The 19884-nt window shown below is 42.9% G+C and overlaps 3 protein-coding genes across 4 annotated transcripts in view; 2 read left to right on the top strand and 1 right to left on the bottom strand.

Annotated features, from left to right (window-relative positions):
- Positions 1-109: 109 nt before the first annotated feature.
- LOC108248446 (guanine nucleotide-binding protein subunit alpha-13) lies at positions 110-10740 on the top strand. Its single transcript, XM_017437230.3, has 5 exons — positions 110-541; positions 1831-2057; positions 5126-5176; positions 7374-7574; positions 8506-10740. The coding sequence occupies exons 1-5, from the start codon at positions 259-261 to the stop codon at positions 8875-8877; spliced, it is 1134 nt and encodes a 377-aa protein (XP_017292719.1). The 5' UTR covers positions 110-258; the 3' UTR covers positions 8878-10740.
- A 794-nt stretch (positions 10741-11534) lies between these two features.
- si:dkey-21c1.4 lies at positions 11535-15715 on the top strand. The gene is made up of 5 exons (XM_017437453.3): positions 11535-11872; positions 12314-13447; positions 13719-13811; positions 14486-14602; positions 14673-15715. The coding sequence occupies exons 1-5, from the start codon at positions 11863-11865 to the stop codon at positions 14699-14701; spliced, it is 1383 nt and encodes a 460-aa protein (XP_017292942.1). The 5' UTR covers positions 11535-11862; the 3' UTR covers positions 14702-15715.
- bicral (BRD4 interacting chromatin remodeling complex associated protein like) overlaps positions 15585-19884 on the bottom strand; it is a 10337-nt gene continuing 6037 nt past the window's right edge. For both annotated transcript variants that reach the window (XM_017437464.3, XM_017437472.3), the window contains exons 11-13: positions 19739-19833; positions 19018-19120; positions 15585-18919 (exon numbers count right to left, since the gene is read on the bottom strand). In XM_017437464.3, coding sequence (XP_017292953.1) covers positions 18480-18919; positions 19018-19120; positions 19739-19833 — 638 coding nt within the window. In that variant the 3' untranslated portion in view covers positions 15585-18479. The remainder of the gene's footprint in view (positions 18920-19017; positions 19121-19738; positions 19834-19884) is intronic.

Here is a 19884-nt window from a genome sequence, read left to right as displayed (position 1 = left end):
TCGCATTTATTCAAAGTTAACTTTAATTTCACTCGGTTGTTTCGCGAATTCAGTTGAACGTGAAGTATACCTATCGGTTAAAGTTAACTCCAAGTCGTGAAACTGCGTCGCTACGACGCCGAGCGTTTGAGAGTGACGGTAAAAACGGTCGGGCAACGGTTGAGCGGCGCTACTTCCTGAGTTTAGGGAAGGGGCTTGGTCCCGTGCCCGCGCGACGCGAACGCGCATCAAATTAGCATCGATGAAGTTTGTGCGAACATGGCGGATTTCCTGCCGTCCAGGTCTGTGCTAAAAGTTTGCCTGCCCGTCTGCCTGCTCAACAGCGGCGAGGTGGAACAGACGCGAAAGTCCAAAGAGATCGACAAATGTCTCTCCAGGGAGAAAACGTACGTGAAGCGGCTGGTGAAGATCCTGCTGCTGGGCGCTGGCGAGAGCGGCAAGTCGACTTTCCTGAAACAAATGCGGATCATCCACGGCCAGGACTTCGACCAGCAAGCCCGCGAGGACTTCAAAGGCACGATCTACTGCAACGTTATCAAAGGTGAGCTCGCCACGCGCACTTTAAAATGGAGGGGGGACCGCGTTCCGCTCGGGTTCGAGAAGAAGCCCCGCGGAAAGGCGCTGAAAATGGATGGAAAAGTTTCCACATCTGCTTCGGCAGCGCCGAGCCGCCGAGAGGACACATAAACAGTCTGTCGGCACACCCAGGCGAGCCGGGTTTCAGCCCGAAATGTTCCCTTCCGGCTGCCCGAGACCGGATTTACATTTTAAACCACTTATTATTAGCTTCACTGAACAGTTTACAAAACCCGAAGCCACGTTTTTTTTATTTATTTTTTTCTTTTTTGAGTCAATGGAGGGCAACCCACCAGTGTACTGAGGTGTTCCTGTTTGTACACTGAACACCAACGGAAAGTACCTTTACTGTAGTACTAACACCTCAAATGTAACACTTTAAAACTATCATCTAAAAAGGAGCTTTCAATTATTCTTATGAAACACTTTAAATGATCAATTAAGGGAAACTAGAGCTTCTTTTGCTTAAAACTACACATGTAAATGTCCAAACCAGCTCCACCTTCAGCAGCTTACATTATTTTTTGCCTTATTAATAATTATCTAACAATGTTACTAATATAACTTACCCAACAAAAGGCCGTAATCATGTGTTTCAAGCTGGGATTAAGCACTTTCACCCTAATAAATAATCTTAATTCTACTTTCACAGTTGTTAAATAACATGGACATAACAGTTTTCCAATTATACACCGATTTAACCCTTTTTGAGTATCACAAACTTAATTTAAAAGTATTTTTTATGATATCCAGTAGAGGTGGACTGATGATCTTTTTCTGCTGCTGATTCCCAGCTTTAGAAATCAGGGCAGTTAAATCAGGAGACACCAATTTTTTTTTTTGGTTGAAATGTGTTTTTATTCAACAAAATAAGACAATAACTGCCTAAAGATGATAAACATATATTTAAAAAGCCTTTGAGAACATACACACGTAAAAATCTTACAAAAAGGAGCGTTCTCGCTTGAATAAAACCAACAGTGAGTTGGTTGTAGCAGCTGCTGTTGTTTTCGACCTGCTAATTAATTAATTACGGCTGATTGCCGTCATCGTCTGAGTAATCGGCCTTTCTCTAACAGTCGGTGTAAGATGTTATCCAACCTGCAGGTGTTTTATTAGTTATTAAATGTAGGTTTCTGTGACAGTATGGTAGCCATTTTTATTTTTTTTCTGTGTCACTTAGGTGAGACTGGAGTATGAAATGTCTTCCAGTTAAATGTGACCTCTTTTTTTTTTTTTCCACTTCCTGTTCAGGTATCCGTGTGCTGGTAGACGCCCGGGAGAAGCTGCACATCCCGTGGGGCGACCCGGGCAACCAGCAGCACGGGGACACCGTGATGGGCTTCGACACCCGGTCGGCTAATGTGACAAGCGGCAATCTGGAGACGTCCATGTTCCTGCGGTACCTGCCCGCCATTTCAGCTCTGTGGGCCGACTCGGGCATACAGAATGCCTACGACCGCCGCAGGGAGTTTCAGCTGGTAGGTTGATAATGGCGGCCTGATTTTCCACCAGTTTGTGCTGATAAGAGCTTTTCTTTACGTGCCTCTGGTGCTCGTGTCTCCATCAGTAGATCTAAGAACGGTTTTCAGGTGGGTTGAGTTGGTTTCTCTTTTTAAAAAAAACAAACTTAGAGTTTAGAAAACGGCTGTGAAAATAGAAAGTGAAAGTAATTTTTAATTCATCCTTCCTTTCCACCTCGTGTATCTTTAGCTCAGATTTTTTTTTTGCATGTCTTGTGTTCTGCGTTGAGCGGTCAGACATGTGATTAAGTCAGCTTCCTGTTTACACCTCTCCCCCCGCTGCTTATATCTCTGCTGTCAGCGTGCACGTTTTCAACGCCATGGCGTTTCCCACTGAGCTGCAGCTCCGGTCGAGATCTGCTCACATGCCCTCTCCGAGACCTTCCAGCGTTTCTAATTCACCAGGCAGTACTTTTACAACCTGCGGCAGTTTGAATTTAAAAAAAAAAAAAAAGTATAAATAAATCACAAATTTTCTGTTGAGAGGGGCCCCGCCGAGGCCAGAACGAGAGGCGCACTTCTCCAAGTCGCTTTCAGTAATGAGCCAAAAGTTGGAAATTACGATTTTGCACAAGGCTGGGCTGTTCTCAGAGGGATTTTGTTGGTTTCTTTCGCTCTGGCTTGTTGGTTTTCTTGCGAACAGGAGGGGGAATACGTGTGATGGGAGCAGGAATGTTGATCTGCAGTTAAATAGCTTTATGCTTACAAACAAAGCCCAGGCTCTCCCACTCAGCGTTATTTGCAGACAAACATTAAGAGTGTCACGTAACACGGGTACAAGGGCACACATTCGGTATGCCTGCAGGACTTAAACTCTACATTTTAGTTGTGAATCGGCAGATTTTTTTCTCATGTTTTAAAAATAACCTGTCCTGTCTGCTGATTAATCCAGTTTGAAGATGATGATCTGAATCATATAGGTGTGATTTTTCTTTTATATTAGCTGTGTCGAATCAGCACACACAAGGCTACGTACGCTGATTACTTTTAGTTTATGTAGATTTTTGCTTTTTGGTGATAAATGTATAACTGTGCCAGCTTCCGAAATTGCGAGCCTAATTGTTCTGACTTTTATCTGAGTTCAAAACAACATTCGGGAACTTATTCGCTAATGAAAACAATCAGCGGTTGCGGCCCTAGATGGTGCATAAAAGCTTAATATTGATCTCATAAATGTGAATTAAATCTAAAACCTTGCAAGCATTAGCTGTGGTAGGGCTGGGTTTTTCTGAGCGGTGGTAAGCCGCTGGGTGGGACATTACATCGGGCCAGTTTCCATTAACGGGTTGGACTCAAACAAGCTGGACCGTGTTGTCGCCAGCAGGAGGCGCTACAGACCGCCTCACACATGTTTGTCCTAAAAAATAGTAGCTTGTGCTAACAAGAGAAAACGTTTAAGACATTAGAGTAACATGTTTGGTATTTTGAAGCTGATTTTCATTAAACACATTCCTCTCTGATAGATAAGCAGCTCAGAAAAACTGAAGTTTCCAGCAGCTTTTTAATAAAAATGGGAGAAATCTTGGCGAGGCCCGGCTCGTGCGCCGTTCCGCGTGGCTCTCCCCTCCCTCGTCTTGTCGGTGAGGTTCGGCTCGTTTCCCTGCCAGCAGATGAAACTCGCCCTGTTTTGACCGTGCCCTTTTGAGTATTTGCATCACAAATCACACGTTCCCTCAGGCTCGGATTGTTAAAAAAAATCCATGGAGAGCCCCGGATGGCTTCTGTCACTTTCTGCAGCACGTCTGTTTATCTTCAGAGCAAGCCCAATAAAAAAAACTGTTCTGTATCAGATTCGGTTCAGTCCCATCTTCCTAAACTCCAGTGCCTTTTGATTTGAATTCAAAACTACTTTTTTAATCCCAAAGGGAAATTAAATGTTGTTGCAGCTCACAATCCTGGTTTCGTTAAAGAGTTGTTGTAGATTATAGGTTGCATATTGTTTCACTTTTGCTTTTACATCATGCTAACTTTTAAGCGTTGTAATGATTTATAACAAGCAGGGATTTATTGCACTTCCTGTTTCTCTTCTCCTTTTTTTTTTTTTTTTTTTTTTTTAAATGTGACAGATGTTTTTGGACTATTTCAAAACCTCCGGTCCTCTCAGATTTGATCTGTTTCGCTCATCCAAAGCCAGAATCGTGGCACGTCCAGGACTGAAATCCAGGGTAGTGCCCCTTCGCTCTGCCTTCTTTACTGCGGCGGCGAACCGTCCCGCTCCTCCCTTGTGTAGTCGTACCCGTGCGCACACACAGGTTTTTCAGGTCGGGTTAGTTAGGTGTTTTTTTTAAACATCAAAAGGTGAGAAGAGCAGCTCACAATGAAGGGGGAAATAACTGGTACATGCTGCTAGTCGCTCCATCTGGCTCGATTTGAATTTTCCAACAATGTCGGTTCTGTGTTGTGTTTAATGCAAATTACACGCTTAACAGCCCGGTTTTTAGGTGCGAGTAACTGCAAAAACTCAAGGGGAAAATGGCAGAGAAATTTGGTTGCTTTTTAAGGTCGCATTTATTTTTTTATTTTTCGGTTTATATTGAGCAGAACCCACACAAAAACACACAGACGCACTCGTATGAAGGAATGCTGCTAAGACCTGGCAGCCCCGTGTCTGGACTTGTACGAACTGCGTAAAAGCAGCGCCAAACTGGGGAGAAAAAAAAAAGAAACCTCACCTACACACATGCACGAACCAAGCAACACTTCTCCGTACATCAGAGGCACACTTAGAAAACACGTGTCACTTCAGCACCAAATTATTTGCATCCTGCTTCGGCTCGGCTGAGGCGGACACACAGCTCTGAGAGAGAAAACAAGCAGATTTCCTGTGTGTTCGTCAGCTAAAGGGAGATTTTCTCATGCGCCTGCTCAGTACCTCAACGCAGACAAAAAAATGGCTTCTGTTTGATATAATAATGGCAAATAATCGATGTGCTCTCCGTGCAGGTTGTAGCTGTAAACGGTGAAATGACAGAAGTTGATATATATTATGTGGCATTAACAGAAATTCCTCCTCTGTTCTGTCCCAGGGTGAGTCAGTGAAGTATTTCTTGGATAATCTGGATAAGCTCTGCAAGGCGGTAAGTTGTTTCTGCCTGCGCTTACTGTTGTGTTCAGTTTTTGTATGTGTTATAGTTGATATCTCAACATGCCTAGACAACATAAGGTTAGCAGAAGAGCAGACAAATGTGTTGTTCGTAGGACATCATGTTCATGTTTTGGCAAGGAGGCTTCAGTTAACGGACCGGATTGTCATTAGGAAGAAAATAAAAAAACTGGCTGTGACAGCTGAGCTATTTATCAAACTCCAGAGGGACGCAAACTGGAATGTTTTAGGTCAGAACATATAAAAAGAACCATTACGTTTACGAAAATGTTGTGAAGTTGTAAAATAATATTATTCGAAGTGGTATTCTATCAGACTTTAAACTCGGAGCTACTGTGATCGTGAACAATGCAAACTGGATCAAGCGTTTAACCTAAAAAGGTTGTAAATAAATTAATACGAACGAATGTGGATAAATTTGTTCTCATCCTTCCAGCTCATGGAGATGATGAAAAGTGATTCGGTTAAAAGCAGCTGTCTGATGTGTTGCTGCGGGGTTTTATGACAGGATAGACAAAACAAAAAATTATGAAAATAAATGATTTGTTGTGTATTTTACAAAAAATGTGCTAAAAAAGTACAGACAGATTTGTCGGTAGCCTTGAAGAGACCATTATCCTTCGTGTTATAATCATGTTTCAAACTTTAATAAGTGTCACGGGTGCCTTCAGGCGTTTCATTCAGCCTGTTAAAAGGAAACAAACAGCACCGCGGAGAAAGTGAAGGATTATAATAGATTATAGATTGTCACGTTAAAGGTAAGCGCTACAAGACCGTTTCCAAGCAGCTCCATGTTCCTCTGACCACAGCTAGGAGGTTCACGGGACTAAAACCGACCTCCCAGGATGTGGACGCAAGAGGAAATGCGACCCCAGGGTGATCAGACATTAGGGGGAACCATCCAGAACCATTAGAGCTGAACTCCAAGGTCAAGCTGCGATACTTTCTGATCGCACCGATCCAGAAGGCTCCACGACTGATTATTTGTCCGAATGGGTGCTGACGAACTCTGAAGTCTCTGGGTCTGATGAGGCAAAACTGGAGCTTTGTGCCCGATCAGATCAGAGTGTTTTTTGTTGTTATTTTGAACTGTAGAAGGGTACATCTGCTTATGTTTCCAGAAATTAGAGCTGCTTTATGTTCAAGTTTTTAACAAACCTGCATACGTTTTCCCTCCTCACATACCTCAGTGCTGCATACAGACAAGATATTTCCTCTCAGATAAAACTTTTTGAACTGCTCGAGGATAAATCATCTCCAGTCTGTCTGATATTCTCTGAGTACGAAGACAAAGCTGAACTCTGAGGGTCCTTCTTTCTAATGTTGTTCTCAAATATATAAATTAAAATACTGATGATCTAAATTAGATTTACACCTGAAGGAGCTTATCGGGGGGTACAATAAGTTCATCCTTTTCGAGGTTTTTGGAGCGGGTGCCTTTATGCTTTTACTGAAATCACATGTGAAGGATGGCGCTGCCGTACATTATTACGTACTCCAAAATGGAGACAATAAATCAGGAAATATCTTTCACAGTCTGGTCAGGATGTGGTTGAAAGTACAAGCTGATTGTTTAGAAAGCTGTTTTTGTTTCCTCAGAAATGAGACGCTGGTGAAAAACAGGAAAAGATGTTGTGATTTATTTTGTTTTAATCCCCAATAAAAATTGATTTCATTAGTGAAAAAGCTCATGACAGAAGTTTAGGGAACATGAATTAGTGCACTTCTTGTTGACTCATAGCATACAAATATTAGTTTTTAAATTAAACCTTTTATCTTTTTTATTCAGATCAAATCGTGGAGTTGGGTGTAATATTTAAACTCTGTGCAATGATTTCCTCAGAACTCATAAATCTGTTTATTTGATGAACTTTTCTGGTCCCTTTCAGTAAAACTGAAAACCTGTATGAAACTAGGAGCTGGTTTGGATAAAACTGCCCAGTTTGAGTTAAACTCAGAGAAGTTATCACCTCTAATCACAGCGTCGATCGGAAGTCATGTTTTTGGTGAAGACACGTCTCGATTGTTGGACTGATTAAGAGATTATCGTTTCCTGGCAAACTGTCTTGTAGCTGTGAAAAGTTTTTTGTTTTTTTTTCGTTGGCGTTTTATTTACCTCTGCGTGTTCGAGCGTTCGCTTCTCAAGCTGCGTTCTGCTTGTCTCCCCGCAGGATTATCTTCCCAGTCAGCAGGACATCCTGCTGGCCCGTAAGCCCACCAAGGGGATCCACGAGTATGACTTCGAGATCAAGAACGTCCCCTTCAAGATGGTGGACGTGGGCGGGCAGCGGTCGGAGCGGAGGCGGTGGTTCGAGTGCTTCGAATCCGTCACCTCCATCCTTTTCCTCGTGTCGTCCTCTGAATACGACCAGGTGAAGAGCAGTTTGAGTCGTTTTTATTTGAAACATTACATCTCAGTCTGAAGCTGCACGAACACATAATGTCTTTGTAGCGTTAGCAAAATATCTCATGAACCAGCGGACAGCTTTTAATGAAACTTTCATAAAATAATCACCTTTTGGAATCAACCTCTGCAGCCCACTGACTTTAGGGAACAAACATCTTGAACTCATCCAGTTTTACAGATATTGAGCTAAAACTTAGTGGTAGTAGCTGAGCTTCATCCCCAACACGATTCCTGAGCGCTTCTCCTGTGATATTCATCTCGCTGATGAGATGGGAGGAAAATGAAAAGCAGAACTGCGCTTGTGTAAATTCGCACGTCACGAGCTCCGTGCATTCCAAGGGTTGAGGCCGAATCAGCTGTGAGAAGATGAAATCAAACCTGATATGTGTTCAGATAACGGATCCACCTGCATGACAACGTCGCAGATGGCTCGGCATATTTGATATGTTTCCAAAGAATCGTCCTGCCTCCTTCCAGCAATGCTGGCACGTAAATCCTGCCTTTATTATCTTTCTCTTGCTGTAACTTTAATGTGAAACCCACAGGAGGTGCTTCGGCTCATCTTACTTACAGCAGTAAGTCAACAGTTAACAGGGTGTTGGTAGTAAATGATGACTTTTTTTTTTTCAGTGAGACGGATTTATGGTTGGAAATTTATGTTGGTCAGCTCTTCATAGTTTTCATATTTTCTTAAAGAAGACCGTCAACATGTTGCGTACCATTCAAGTTGGAGTGAAAGGCTTTTGAGAGCTTCAAATGTCAAGATTTTTTTTTTGTCCAATACTGCCTTCATTAAAGGCCTGAGATATGCAGAGATGACAGAGATTTAAAATAAAACGTCATCTTTTCACCTTTCAGCAGCTAGAAGTCGAACTTTAACCATCCGTCTGTTCCAGGTGCTGATGGAGGACAGGCAGACCAACCGGCTGCGCGAGTCGCTCAACATCTTCGAGACCATCGTCAACAACCGTGTGTTCGCCAACGTCTCCATCATCCTCTTCCTGAACAAGACGGACCTGCTGGAGGAGAAGGTGAAAATCGTTCCGCTCAAAGACTACTTTCCTGAATACACCGGCCCGGAGCACGACCTGGCAAAGGTCCAGGCCTTCATGGTGGACTGCTTCCGGGCCAAGAGGCGCGACACCACGCTGAAGCCCCTCTACCACCACTTCACCACGGCCATCAACACGGAGAACATCAGGCTGGTGTTCCGGGACGTCAAGGACACCATCCTCCATGACAACCTCAAGCAGCTGATGCTCCAATGACCCCCGCAGACCCGTAAGAGTAGAAGACCTGAACGGGGGACAGACCACTCCTCGCTTCTGACAAGGACTTGGGAGAGACCAGCCTCGGAAGATTCAAGATAGACGTCAACATTCTTCTTCAGACCCTTTTATAACCGTTTTTAATCTCCTCTTTGAAGAGTTGGCCCTCCTGTTAGTCCGGGATGTGATTGGGGAACAAGTCGTTTGAGCAGACTGTGGTATTAAACTAAAGACCAAAACTGGTTTGTTCTTTTTTTTTTTTTTTTTTGGATAACCTCTGACCCCCCCTGTGCTGCTTGGTCTTCTGTCCTAAGTCGTGCCTCGGTAAATGATCTGCTGGGGCTTTTCAACTCGCAGGGTGCCAGTGCTGGCACGAGTGGGAGTCAGGAGAATGGTGGCTGATTCAAACCTACGAAGCAACAGACGGGAAGCGACCGCAGTGAAATACGTTTCAGCGACAAATATGGAAGCTTCAGCTGTAAGCTGATTGTTCCAGAGTCGATTTTTCAGTTTATTTTTAAGCACTGAATTCAGGTTCACCACAGTTTTCTCCAGTATTGCTGTTGCACTCTCCACTCCTGCCTTGTTACTCTGTTAGAGCAATTATATACGTTTTGTTTTTCATCTAGAAGCCTTTGTTTTCCGTCACGCCGCGCCGCCGTTGATTCACTCGCTGCATCGCTTTTTCCCAGCTGGAGCACAGGAGGTTTTTTTTTATTTTATTTTTTTTTTTTTTGCCCAGGGATCAGAACCACCTGAAGGACTTGTTGGTGATGATAAATGCTCATCGACTGGCTCCAGCACTGGCACCTTGTTCATAGAAAAAAAAAAAACTGCTAGAAGAGGGCGCAACCACAAGACTGAACCTTTCTACATGTTTTCTGACCTAATCACTGCCTTTAGAATTTGAGTTGATGTTAACCTCGTTAAGATGGTTGAAACTTGTCTGTCCTGACACGTGGTGGATAATCTTGGTAAGAAAACAAGCCACTAAGTGAACATGCAGTCCACTGTTTTCCTCAGGGTTGAATCAGAACCGGTGTTATTAACGATGTCGTCAGCGGCTCATTCTGGACGTTCGAGGCCCTGCCCCCCCCCCACCCCCACACCGTTAGCTAGGTGGTGCGTCCTCCCCCCCGACCCCGAGTCCCCTTCTTCCTCTCTGATTAGACCTTCACAACCTTTCTGCCTTAATCACAGATGTGTTTTAGTGTTTCTGTTGTTCGAATAAACTGTAACCGACGTCGCTGTGGTAATTCCAAACCGTTGTGTGAGAATTATCTGTTTTTGGCTCTGACTCCGAGCATGTTTGAGAAACCAATAAACGTTTCTTTCCGGCTGTTTTGGACTCCTCTCTAAAGTTTGCATAGTGATTTTTTTTTTGTAGAAGAAATGTGACCAAAACTTAAAATCTACCGGAGTTTAATACGTTTGTCAGTGACTGTACTCTCTAGGGGGATGATTTTTTTTTTTTTTTTTTTTGTGTTAGAGGACAATTTCAAGGCACTGTTAATCTGTTTTTTCTTTGCCAAATCATTTTTTGTGTTCTCAAAACTTTTTTTTTTCCACAATTAATACTCTCGAGCTTCCCATCGCTTCCTGTCCTAGCTTTGTAAATACTGTAATCTGTATTTGGCATGTAAATATATTCAGGTTTAATCTTCTTGTATGTATATGGTTGTAGAAATTGCTTTTTTTTTTCCTATGCTGGATGTTTCTCAAATCACTGCTTTTCCAATGAAGATTACGCTTTGATGTTGATTTTCATTTTTGTTTTTCCACCACCTCTTTGAAATCCATTCTTATGTCAAGTCTAACGCTACTCTCATAACCTTATTAATAAAATACACTTTTCTAATGATACTCCTCTTTTTGCTGACTGTGTCATCGAGCACATGCATCACGAAGAAACAAAATGTGGCAGCTGTAAAGCTCTAAAATTACAAAAAAAAAAAATCAACAGGATGACCAAAATCTCCAAATGAGACATGACACTTTGTGCATACATGCCCAATAAAATGAAATAAAGACACAAAAACAACTTCAGGAGGGGAAAAAAAGCCTGCTATATATTGTTACACATTATACATCTTTTGTTAGATATAGAAAAGATTTTATTTGAATGTTTTATGGTTGTTTGGTCTTTTGATCTGAGAAAATGGAGGATTTTTTTCACCTCAGCTTACAAATATTTGCTGTTTTCTGCTAAAAAAAAACAACAAAATCCTTCCATAATTTCTTTTAAAATATTAGGTTATCTGTTGCTACAGTTTGAACAACCCTATATTGGTTCTTTGTTGTAAATTCTGGCCTATTTGACACCAACTAATAGTTTTATTCAGGCCGATGGCGGCATCAGGAGAGGCGGTTAGTTAATGAGGCTCTGGTCCTGTGGGGGGGGGTTGGTGACCGTTTTATTTTATCGCTTTACAGGGTCGTAAAAGTCTTTCGTTTCGTCAGAATGGCAATCGAAAACGCTCCCGCAGATAAAATCGGCCGACCATGCACTTCTTTTTCTTTGTTTTACGTAACACGATATGTAGAAGCGTTTTGGGGGGGGATTACCCAAAGGCGGAAGTAAGGAGGGGTGAATCATCTGAACAAAACCGCAGCTAGTTCAGCGCTTAAATGTTTACAGATGGGGGGGGGGGGTTAACCGTCCGGCTAACCCGTCTCTGTAATGTCAGCCCCTTGTTCAAACACAGAGCTAGTGACAAAGCTTAAACCGTCGTGTTTATATTTATTTTGCGGTAATTGGTTCCATTTTCGCTCAGGCTCTACGCGAGCTACCTAAAAGGGGCCTTTCTCTTCAGCAGCGCAAGATTTTTGAACCTCAAGCTCAAAACTCACCTCACCTCACGGAAAGTAGTTTTTTACTGCGACATTGCGATTAAATGTGACTTATAATAACTTAAAATAACAAACCATGTCGCTTGAACTTTCACACTTTTCATTTCCGGAAAACACTGTTTTAACGCAAACAAAATGAGCTCCGGTAAGTGTTGCTAAACAAAAAAAAAAACTTTAGAAATTTAGACGATTTGGAGCGGTCACGTGACCCAAATATCTGCGTAATTATTTGTTTTTAGGACTTAATTCTTATGTTTTTGTCGTCTAGCTGTGCATTTCCACAAACCCTGGAGGTCGGTACATAAAGCAGAGAAAATAAACAATATTTTAGTCTTTATTGGTTGATGTTTAGTCCTTTTTTAAAGGTTTATTGAGCTTATTACGGGACAAATACCACAAAAATGGCTACCGAGTGTTTTGATAATTGCTTTATTAATCCATTTTAGTAGATGATACTCCAATGCATCACCTTAAGTAGTTGTTAAACTTATTTTAAACACCTTATAAATAAATTATAACAACCTGTTAGTGTCATGTTGTTTTTTTTAAAAAGCATCACTTAGACAACATGTCTTTTTCCCTACAGAGGTGTGTCCACACTGTGGGAAAACGTACAAAAGGCTGAAGACCCACCTGCCGCATTGTAAGGCAGCAGCACGCTCTGTGACACCTCCAACCACGCAGGACGTCACAACCTCCCAGACGCCACACAAAACAACCACAACGCGACAGAAGCTCAACGAGACGCACTCCCTGACGTTACGTCTCCGAGCTGAGGGAAAGGAGGTGTCTGCGTCATCAAAACCGCCAGAGTCGCCTTTACTTAGCAGCGCATCGTCTCCATCACCAGCTAAGAAGAAGAAGAAACAGAAAGTGTTGGATCAAATCAAGACCACTGCCCTTTTGTCCCCTTCCTCTCTACCACTGACCCCCACGTTTTCGAAGCCTAAGAAGCAGAGTCTCCGTGCTTTGATAGAAGCTGCGAAGTTGGACCACGTTAGAAACGAGTCCAGCAGCAGTAAGCAGAAAGACTCTGTGACAAATGCCAGCTCTGCAGACTCGGAATATAAAGATGAATCTAAACAGGAGGGACCAAAGACAAAGGCTGTTATTCTGGACTCAAACGTGGGAGAAAACGCCACAAACCCCCCAGCAGGAGACGGCTTCTGGACAGAAAGGCAGGTGGAGACGGAGGAGAGTCCCGCTCAGACGTTGTTCTCGAAACCAGGAAGTGGTCATCAAGCGAGGGTTACCCTGCAGGATGTTAAAGCCACGCTGGGCAGAGCTAACGCCCACCGTCACTCCGGCAGGCCGAGCATCCTGAGCAGGCTCGCTGCTGCTGACAGGCAGGGCGGGACATTTGGACCCAGCGCTGACCTCAGCTCGGCTCCAGCGGAGGAGCGAAACGATGGCGCCAGCCTCTTGGCAGCGCCACGGTCCGGCGCGCAGCTCGGGAGCGACGGACAGCGCACAGAACTCCAGTTATTTCACAGGAAGTCCAAACAACCGGCTCTGATCCTGCTGCAACAAGACGCAGCTCGTCAGGTGCAGCAAGCCACGCCCCCTCCAGGTAAACTCAGCCTGAGCGCGGATCACCAGGTGACTCGGCTCCCGTTCTCCAGCGTCCTCTTCTCGTCTGCCGCTGCACAAACGTTGCCTGGGGGCGTTGAAGAGTTGCAGCTAAAGGTCAGGGAAGGAAACGCCGCAGAAAAACCAGCAGGTCAGAGTTTCAGAAACTACACCTGATGTGTCGTCATCATTAGTTTCCCGTCTGTTGTGTGCGTACCTTTTGACACAGTTTTAGTGAGTTTTCAAGACTTTGTGTCTCCAGTTTCCTCACTCTTAGAAGATGTATTTATTTTTTCTGTTGTCATCTAACAGGTGGAGAAAATAAGGCTTTTAAATTGTACTAACCCCGGCATCGTGACAGTGTGTGTGTGTGTGTTTTCGTGTCAGTGCAGTAAACCTTTCCGGCCGTTTGTGCCCTGCAGGTCTGGGACAGGTGAAGCTGAAGGACCTGCCCACTTGGCTGGCCTCCCGAACGCCGAGACGTCCGTCAGAAGTCGTAGATTTGGTGCAGAGCGGTCGGTGTCGCACGTTTCACTCAGTTACAGATTTTATTGTATTAAAATGTAAACGCTTTATGTCAATTTTATCGCTCTTTGAGCGATTGTGTGCACAATAAAACCTGTTAGCATATTTAAACAAAACATTTTGGATTATTTTTATACTTTTTCTTTTCTCTGATGTAACTAATCAGCTGTACAGGATTTACTTCCAGGTCGATTTTTCTGGTAAAATAAAGGTCAAATAAAATAGAAAACTTTAGTGTATTTAGATGAAATGATTGTGTTTATGCTTACTCCTTTAGAACCATCTTATATGGCTTTTATAAGCATGTTTGAATTAATTTAAATGTTTATTTTATCAGTTAAAAAAAATATATATCTTTATGTTTCACATTAGTCGATTGTATTTAGGAATAACTCAAATAGGTTGGTTGTCTTAAAAGTTCACAAATATCTATATTACTTTATTTATAAGTCTTTTTAATCCTCTTCAGCCAACTTAGCTGAACTTACAGCTGATTTATTTTATAAATCTAATCGGATTTCTTTAGAAATAACTACAGATTGTTACAGATGGAAGCTTCTGGCTGAGAGGAATCGGCGGTCCTTCCGTTCGTGTCTTTGGTTTTATTTCCCGTGAGGTAAACATGGCTGACGGCGGCGCCCCCGGCCCTCTCTGTGCTCCTCAGGCTGGCGTTGGTACTACGGACGGTACGTTAACGTGAAGAAAGGCGGCGTGGCCGGACTGAGCATGCTGCTGGCAGGATACTGTGTGCTCAGCTACATCTGGAGCTACCCTCATATCAGTGAGTGAGCGGCCCTCTCAGCGAATACTGGAGATTAAACCCCCTTTAAATGTTTTGTTTTCTCCCTCAGAGTTGAGTCGTTGGAGGAAGTATCATTAAAGATGAAGGAAGGCGTCGTGAGAAGGATCTGAATCATGTTGGATTCGCCCCGATCATATTTATACGTGAGAAATAAATATTTATTACAAGCTTTTGTCCTAAATGAAGCAGATAAATGTGTTAACAGTGGCTTTTTTTATGTTTGCCTGATAAACTCACCGTTTCCACGATGACCAGCTGACTCGATGTGAACCACATTAAGGGTAGAATAAATATATTTATTATTATATTTAATTATTGACAAACTCTCAGCTGTTTAAGGCTTCTAAGTCAGAGTTTCCTAAAGCTGGAGACAGTGAGAAAGAATTAAATCAAAAGTAAAGGTGACTGCTCATTGCACATTATTGCCACAAGTGTCTTAAAATGTTTAAAAACAGTCATAAGTTGATAAAAATGCAATTATTGTTGTTTGTGGTGTCATTAAATCCTCAGAAACAGGAAACTATGGAAACCACAGATCTAAATTGTTCCCTTTTTTTAAAATGTGTTAATCTTAAAGTAGAAGAGGAAATAAATTATTGGGTTTCTGTGAGTAAAAACAAATTAGAGCTCGAGTCTCCAGCAGGTGTCACTGTTGGGTTGTTACTACAGCAAACAACCAGCAGATCTGGTATTCAGATCAGGGTTTGTTTGGTTGTTTTTTTTTGAGCAGAATCACTGGTTCTGGGGTCCATCTGCTTTGAACATAAAACTTTCAGGATGAAAAGAAACACAAAGCCTAAACCTCCGGATGTCAGTAAACGTACAAAAGATTTTTTCTGGAGAAGTGGAGTTACTACTTCCTCTCCCACATGATGTGATCACGCACGCCGAGCCCACTAGCGTGTGAACGCACTCAGAATAATAATGGAGGGACACCAAAGAAGGTTCTGGACCCGTCTGGTTGTTTTCCAAATTAATTTATTGTTGACTCTTCTTGCCGCTGTAGTGAACACATGAAGCTACAAAGAATGAAATAACAGCATTTTTGTAACTACTCCTTCTGCCAACGCAATAAAAAATAATTTCCACTTTTTTCTGTCCTTTTCTTGAAACATTTCTCTTTTTTTTGTTTGTTTGATTTTTTTTCTCCATACAAAATTATAAATATTTTATGTTTGACTTTTCATTTTATACAAAACAACAAACTATACAAATCAAGTGAAAACAAATAACTGCAGTAAAGATGGAGGGGGGGACAGCGTGTTCCCCGCAGACCGTGATATGCATTCAGATGGTTTCTATAGACGTAAGCGCTACAGAGGCACGTTTCTTGCAGCAGTTATTTGCAGGTGCAGAAGCTAAATCTTACCTCCTCTTCACCTGTTGGGGGGGGGGTTGCTTTAGAAGTCTGTTTTTGTCCGTGCGTACGAGCTGCTAGGTGTTTACGAGGAATGAATAAAAACTAAAGTTTCAGGCCGTTTAGTGGGAAAGTGGTGCCGTCCAGAATCAACCCTTCGGTCTCCTGCTGGGTTCCCAACAAGAGCCGCTCATCGCAAACTACGACGTCAAAACTGTGCAGTTTAAAAGATTTTACTCCAGATGTGTTGATATGTAATTGTGAAACGCACGCCGGGATCTCAGCTACACGAGCGAATCTGCTGCTAAACGCGAAGGACGACCGTCTGAGGGTAAAAAACGGAGCTCGACCTTCAAAACACGCGGCTGGTGCAAAAACCTGTAAACCATCCGCTCGCCTGCACACTTCACCCAACAAATCCAGGCATAAATGTGCACCGAGACATCTTCCATCCCAAACGGCTCCGACCCATTTTCAGTCACTTCGGCCGTTTCTGCAGCAATTTACAAAGTTTGCTTATAAATTGGTTATTCCTGGACAAATTAATCATCTATATGAGGAAAAAAATGAGTTTTTTTCCACAACTTTGCAACAAGAAGCTTTAAATTGTAATACAGTCATTCAAAAAACTACATTAAAGTCATGAAAATTACTTGTTTTGGCTTCAAATGATCTAAAATCTGTTTCCTGGCTGTTGTTATAAGAGCTAAGAAAACAGGAAGGGGATTCTGGACAAACCCGCTTTCTTTGAATGGATTTATTTTGGTTCTGGTGCTGAGAATGAAATGAGAAACGGAGACACCAAGCGCCGACGGACGCGTGGAGATAAAAAAAAACAAATCATAGATGGAAACATACGATCGAGAACCGACGCCGTTCGACCCCCCGGGTTTGTTCAGGTCGATCCTTCGTGTTCAGAACGCCGAGGAACGCGTCACAACAAACAAACAGAACAAAACTAAGTCATTTCTAAAAATGAGGAACTGAAAATCTCAATAAAAAAGATTAACTTCAACGTATCTTCCTCAATCTGAGGACTTTAGCTCCCGCGTGCACAAACTCACCGTGAAATGATAAAAAAAAGGTGGCAAAGATCTGCGCCGTGTTTGTGTCGGGACTCGCATACCTTTAAGGTACAAAAGAACATTTACAAAACAAAAAAGTGACTTAAGCACATAACCAAAGAGCACGGTGGAGTACAGTAACACTACGTGACGAGTTTGAGTTTCTCAGTGTGATTAAGAGGTCATCATTATTATTATTATTAGAACTCCAGGCAGCTGAAAACAAGCTAAAAGGTTTTGGTTCTGCTCCAAATGTTCACATTCTGGATACCAATGAGGGCGTCGCCTTCACAGAAATCCTGAAATGTTTAGTGCAATCTGTTTCTGCGAATCATTTTAAAGACGATCCACTGAATCACACGACGTGCGCTGCTCAGGTTCCAGGTTCCAAGTGTCCGACGGAGTATTAGTGCCAGTCAGAAGGAATTCAACTCAGAAGAAGAAGGTTTTTGGGTTTTTTGGTTTGGTTTTGAGATTAAAGGTAAAAATGATTAAAGAGGAAATGTTACTGACAGAAACAAAAAGCCACAAAACTGAAGGGGGGAAAGAAGTCGTCTTTCAAGACTAAACCAGAGGAAGTGAACCCCTCTGAACCTGACTGTAATAGTTTCATTTCTTACTATTATTGTATCTGGGGTTAGACGTGAACTTTGACCGAATTAACTACAAAATAAGAAGCAGTCATTTAGTTAAAGGAGTCTGAGACGCAGCTTGTCTGAGACGCAGCTCCTGCTGCAGCGAAACTCACTGACCTTGTTTTAGTCCTTCACAATAAAAGCCTTAGACTTCTAAATACTGTCAAAGATCCTGCTGTAGGTTCTACTGAGGAACAACGTCAGCTGTTCTCATTAGCTTCTTTTTTCTGACACTAAAATATCAGATTTAATCTCAAAACTAAAACCAAAAACTCCTTCTGAGCGGCTCTAAAACTCCATCACAGTAATGAAACAAAGAAATAAGAGTAAATCTTTCTGACTAGAGCTTCTTCATGTAAACACTTCCATATAAAAACTTAAAATCAGGCACAGAGTCGCCACTTTCTTCCTCCTCCTCCTCCTCCTCCTCCTCCCTGCGGTGGTGGGAAATTAAATGGCACCGACTGTTAAATGGTGTGAAGAGAGGAACGCTCCTGCATTCAGAGCTGCTGCCTTACAATAAAAACAATGTCTTTTTTTTTTAAAAAGAAAGAAAAAAACAAATTGCATCTGTTTCTCCGCTGCATTGCACACATTCCCGGAGCTTTAGTAGGTTAAGTGCCTGTGTACACCCCGACTCCGGCTCACGCCTGGAACGCCCTCTGATGCAAACGACACAAATGCTACATGGCTACGTATTCACGAGGAGAGACCTGAAACAAAGAGTGGACCCTTCTTCACACACATTTGACAAAAAAGGAAGAAGAAAAACAAAAAAGGGTAGAAATGGAGCATCGATGTTAACATTCCAGGATGCTGTTGACCGCCGCCTCCAGAGCGGAGTCCGTGTCTGGGTGGCTCGGAGAGGCGATCTGGGGCGAGTACTGAGGCTGCGAGAAGTGAGTCTGTCCTCCTGAAGTCGCAGCGAAATGCGCAGGTTTACCTTGTGAGTAACTTTTGGCTGCGACGCCGCTGGGCCCGAAGCACGGCGGGGGTCTCTTCATTTCTAAAACCTTGTTGTTTTCGAAGCGTGACGAGTGGAGTCTCTCTGTGGGGCCCAGTCCGGCAGCCCCGCCCCCTCCCGGGTCTCCAAACCCAGGCTGGGAGTCTGTCCTGTACACTGGCTCCACGGAGCCTGCTTCCGACTCGGCCCAGACGTGGCCGTCCGCTGACTGAGACGGAACCGGATCTTGGAAAAGTTTGGATTTTATCCCGCAGCAGAAGTCCTCGAGGAAGTTGTCTGCAAAAAGCGAACAGAAGGGAGGAAGAGTTCAGACAGACTGTGGGAACTTCACGTACCTGAGCTGGTTCCTCTCTCCTCGTTCCCTTCGCCTTCACCTGGATCTACGAGCACCGTGCGTTTGTCCTGCGTCAGGTTGCTGCGCTCCTCCTGGTTGAAGGTTCTGTCGATCATCACCATTTCTGACGAAGGACTGGAACGCTGCAGAAACAGGAAGTCCGATCTGTTAGCCCCAGGGGTTACATAACGCAGCGCAGGAAGAGTGAACTTTAAGCCAGGAAGCCTTAAAGGCTGAAGAAAAAACTCAACTCAAACTGTTCAAACTGTAAAAAACATAAATGTCTTACAACTAAACTGATGTGTGGCAGAACAAGTAAATGTTATGTTTCCAATACATCATACACAGAAATGCATAATGTAAAAATGATTTTAATGAGAAAACTTATCCTCCAAAGACATCCGACTCTATAAAACAGCAGTCAAAGTACAGGGAATAAATTTATAAAAAGCATTTTTATCGAATTATCAGTGAGTATAGAATCGTTTTGGCAAAATGCTGTATTTCAAAGACCATTTATTTTATTCTGCATACAAATAATAACAGATGTGATCAATCCAGCAGATCCCTGCGTCTGATTTAGATGACAGAAATGTGGATTTATTGTAATGATAATTAATGAAATTATGAAATAATTACTCAGACTCCACGTCTTACGTTCTTTTTAATCCTGTGCTGAAATACAACCTGCACTGAGCTCAATCCTGGCCAAAAGTACGTCAGGAGGACTTTTAGAAACACAAACGATTGAGTGCACCCACCTCCGCTTCCACCATCAGCAGTCGTCTGTATTTATTAACCATCGCCTCGGTCCTCATCAGCACCTGAGCTGCCACCACCTCAAACTCCTCATCCACTGGGAACGATAAAACACAGGACGTTTCAATAAAAGCACATCTATGAAACC

Source organism: Kryptolebias marmoratus, linkage group LG17, assembly GCF_001649575.2.
Source record: "Kryptolebias marmoratus isolate JLee-2015 linkage group LG17, ASM164957v2, whole genome shotgun sequence".
NCBI classification, from domain to species: domain Eukaryota; kingdom Metazoa; phylum Chordata; class Actinopteri; order Cyprinodontiformes; family Rivulidae; genus Kryptolebias; species Kryptolebias marmoratus.
This window is presented reverse-complemented; position numbering and strand designations above follow the sequence as displayed.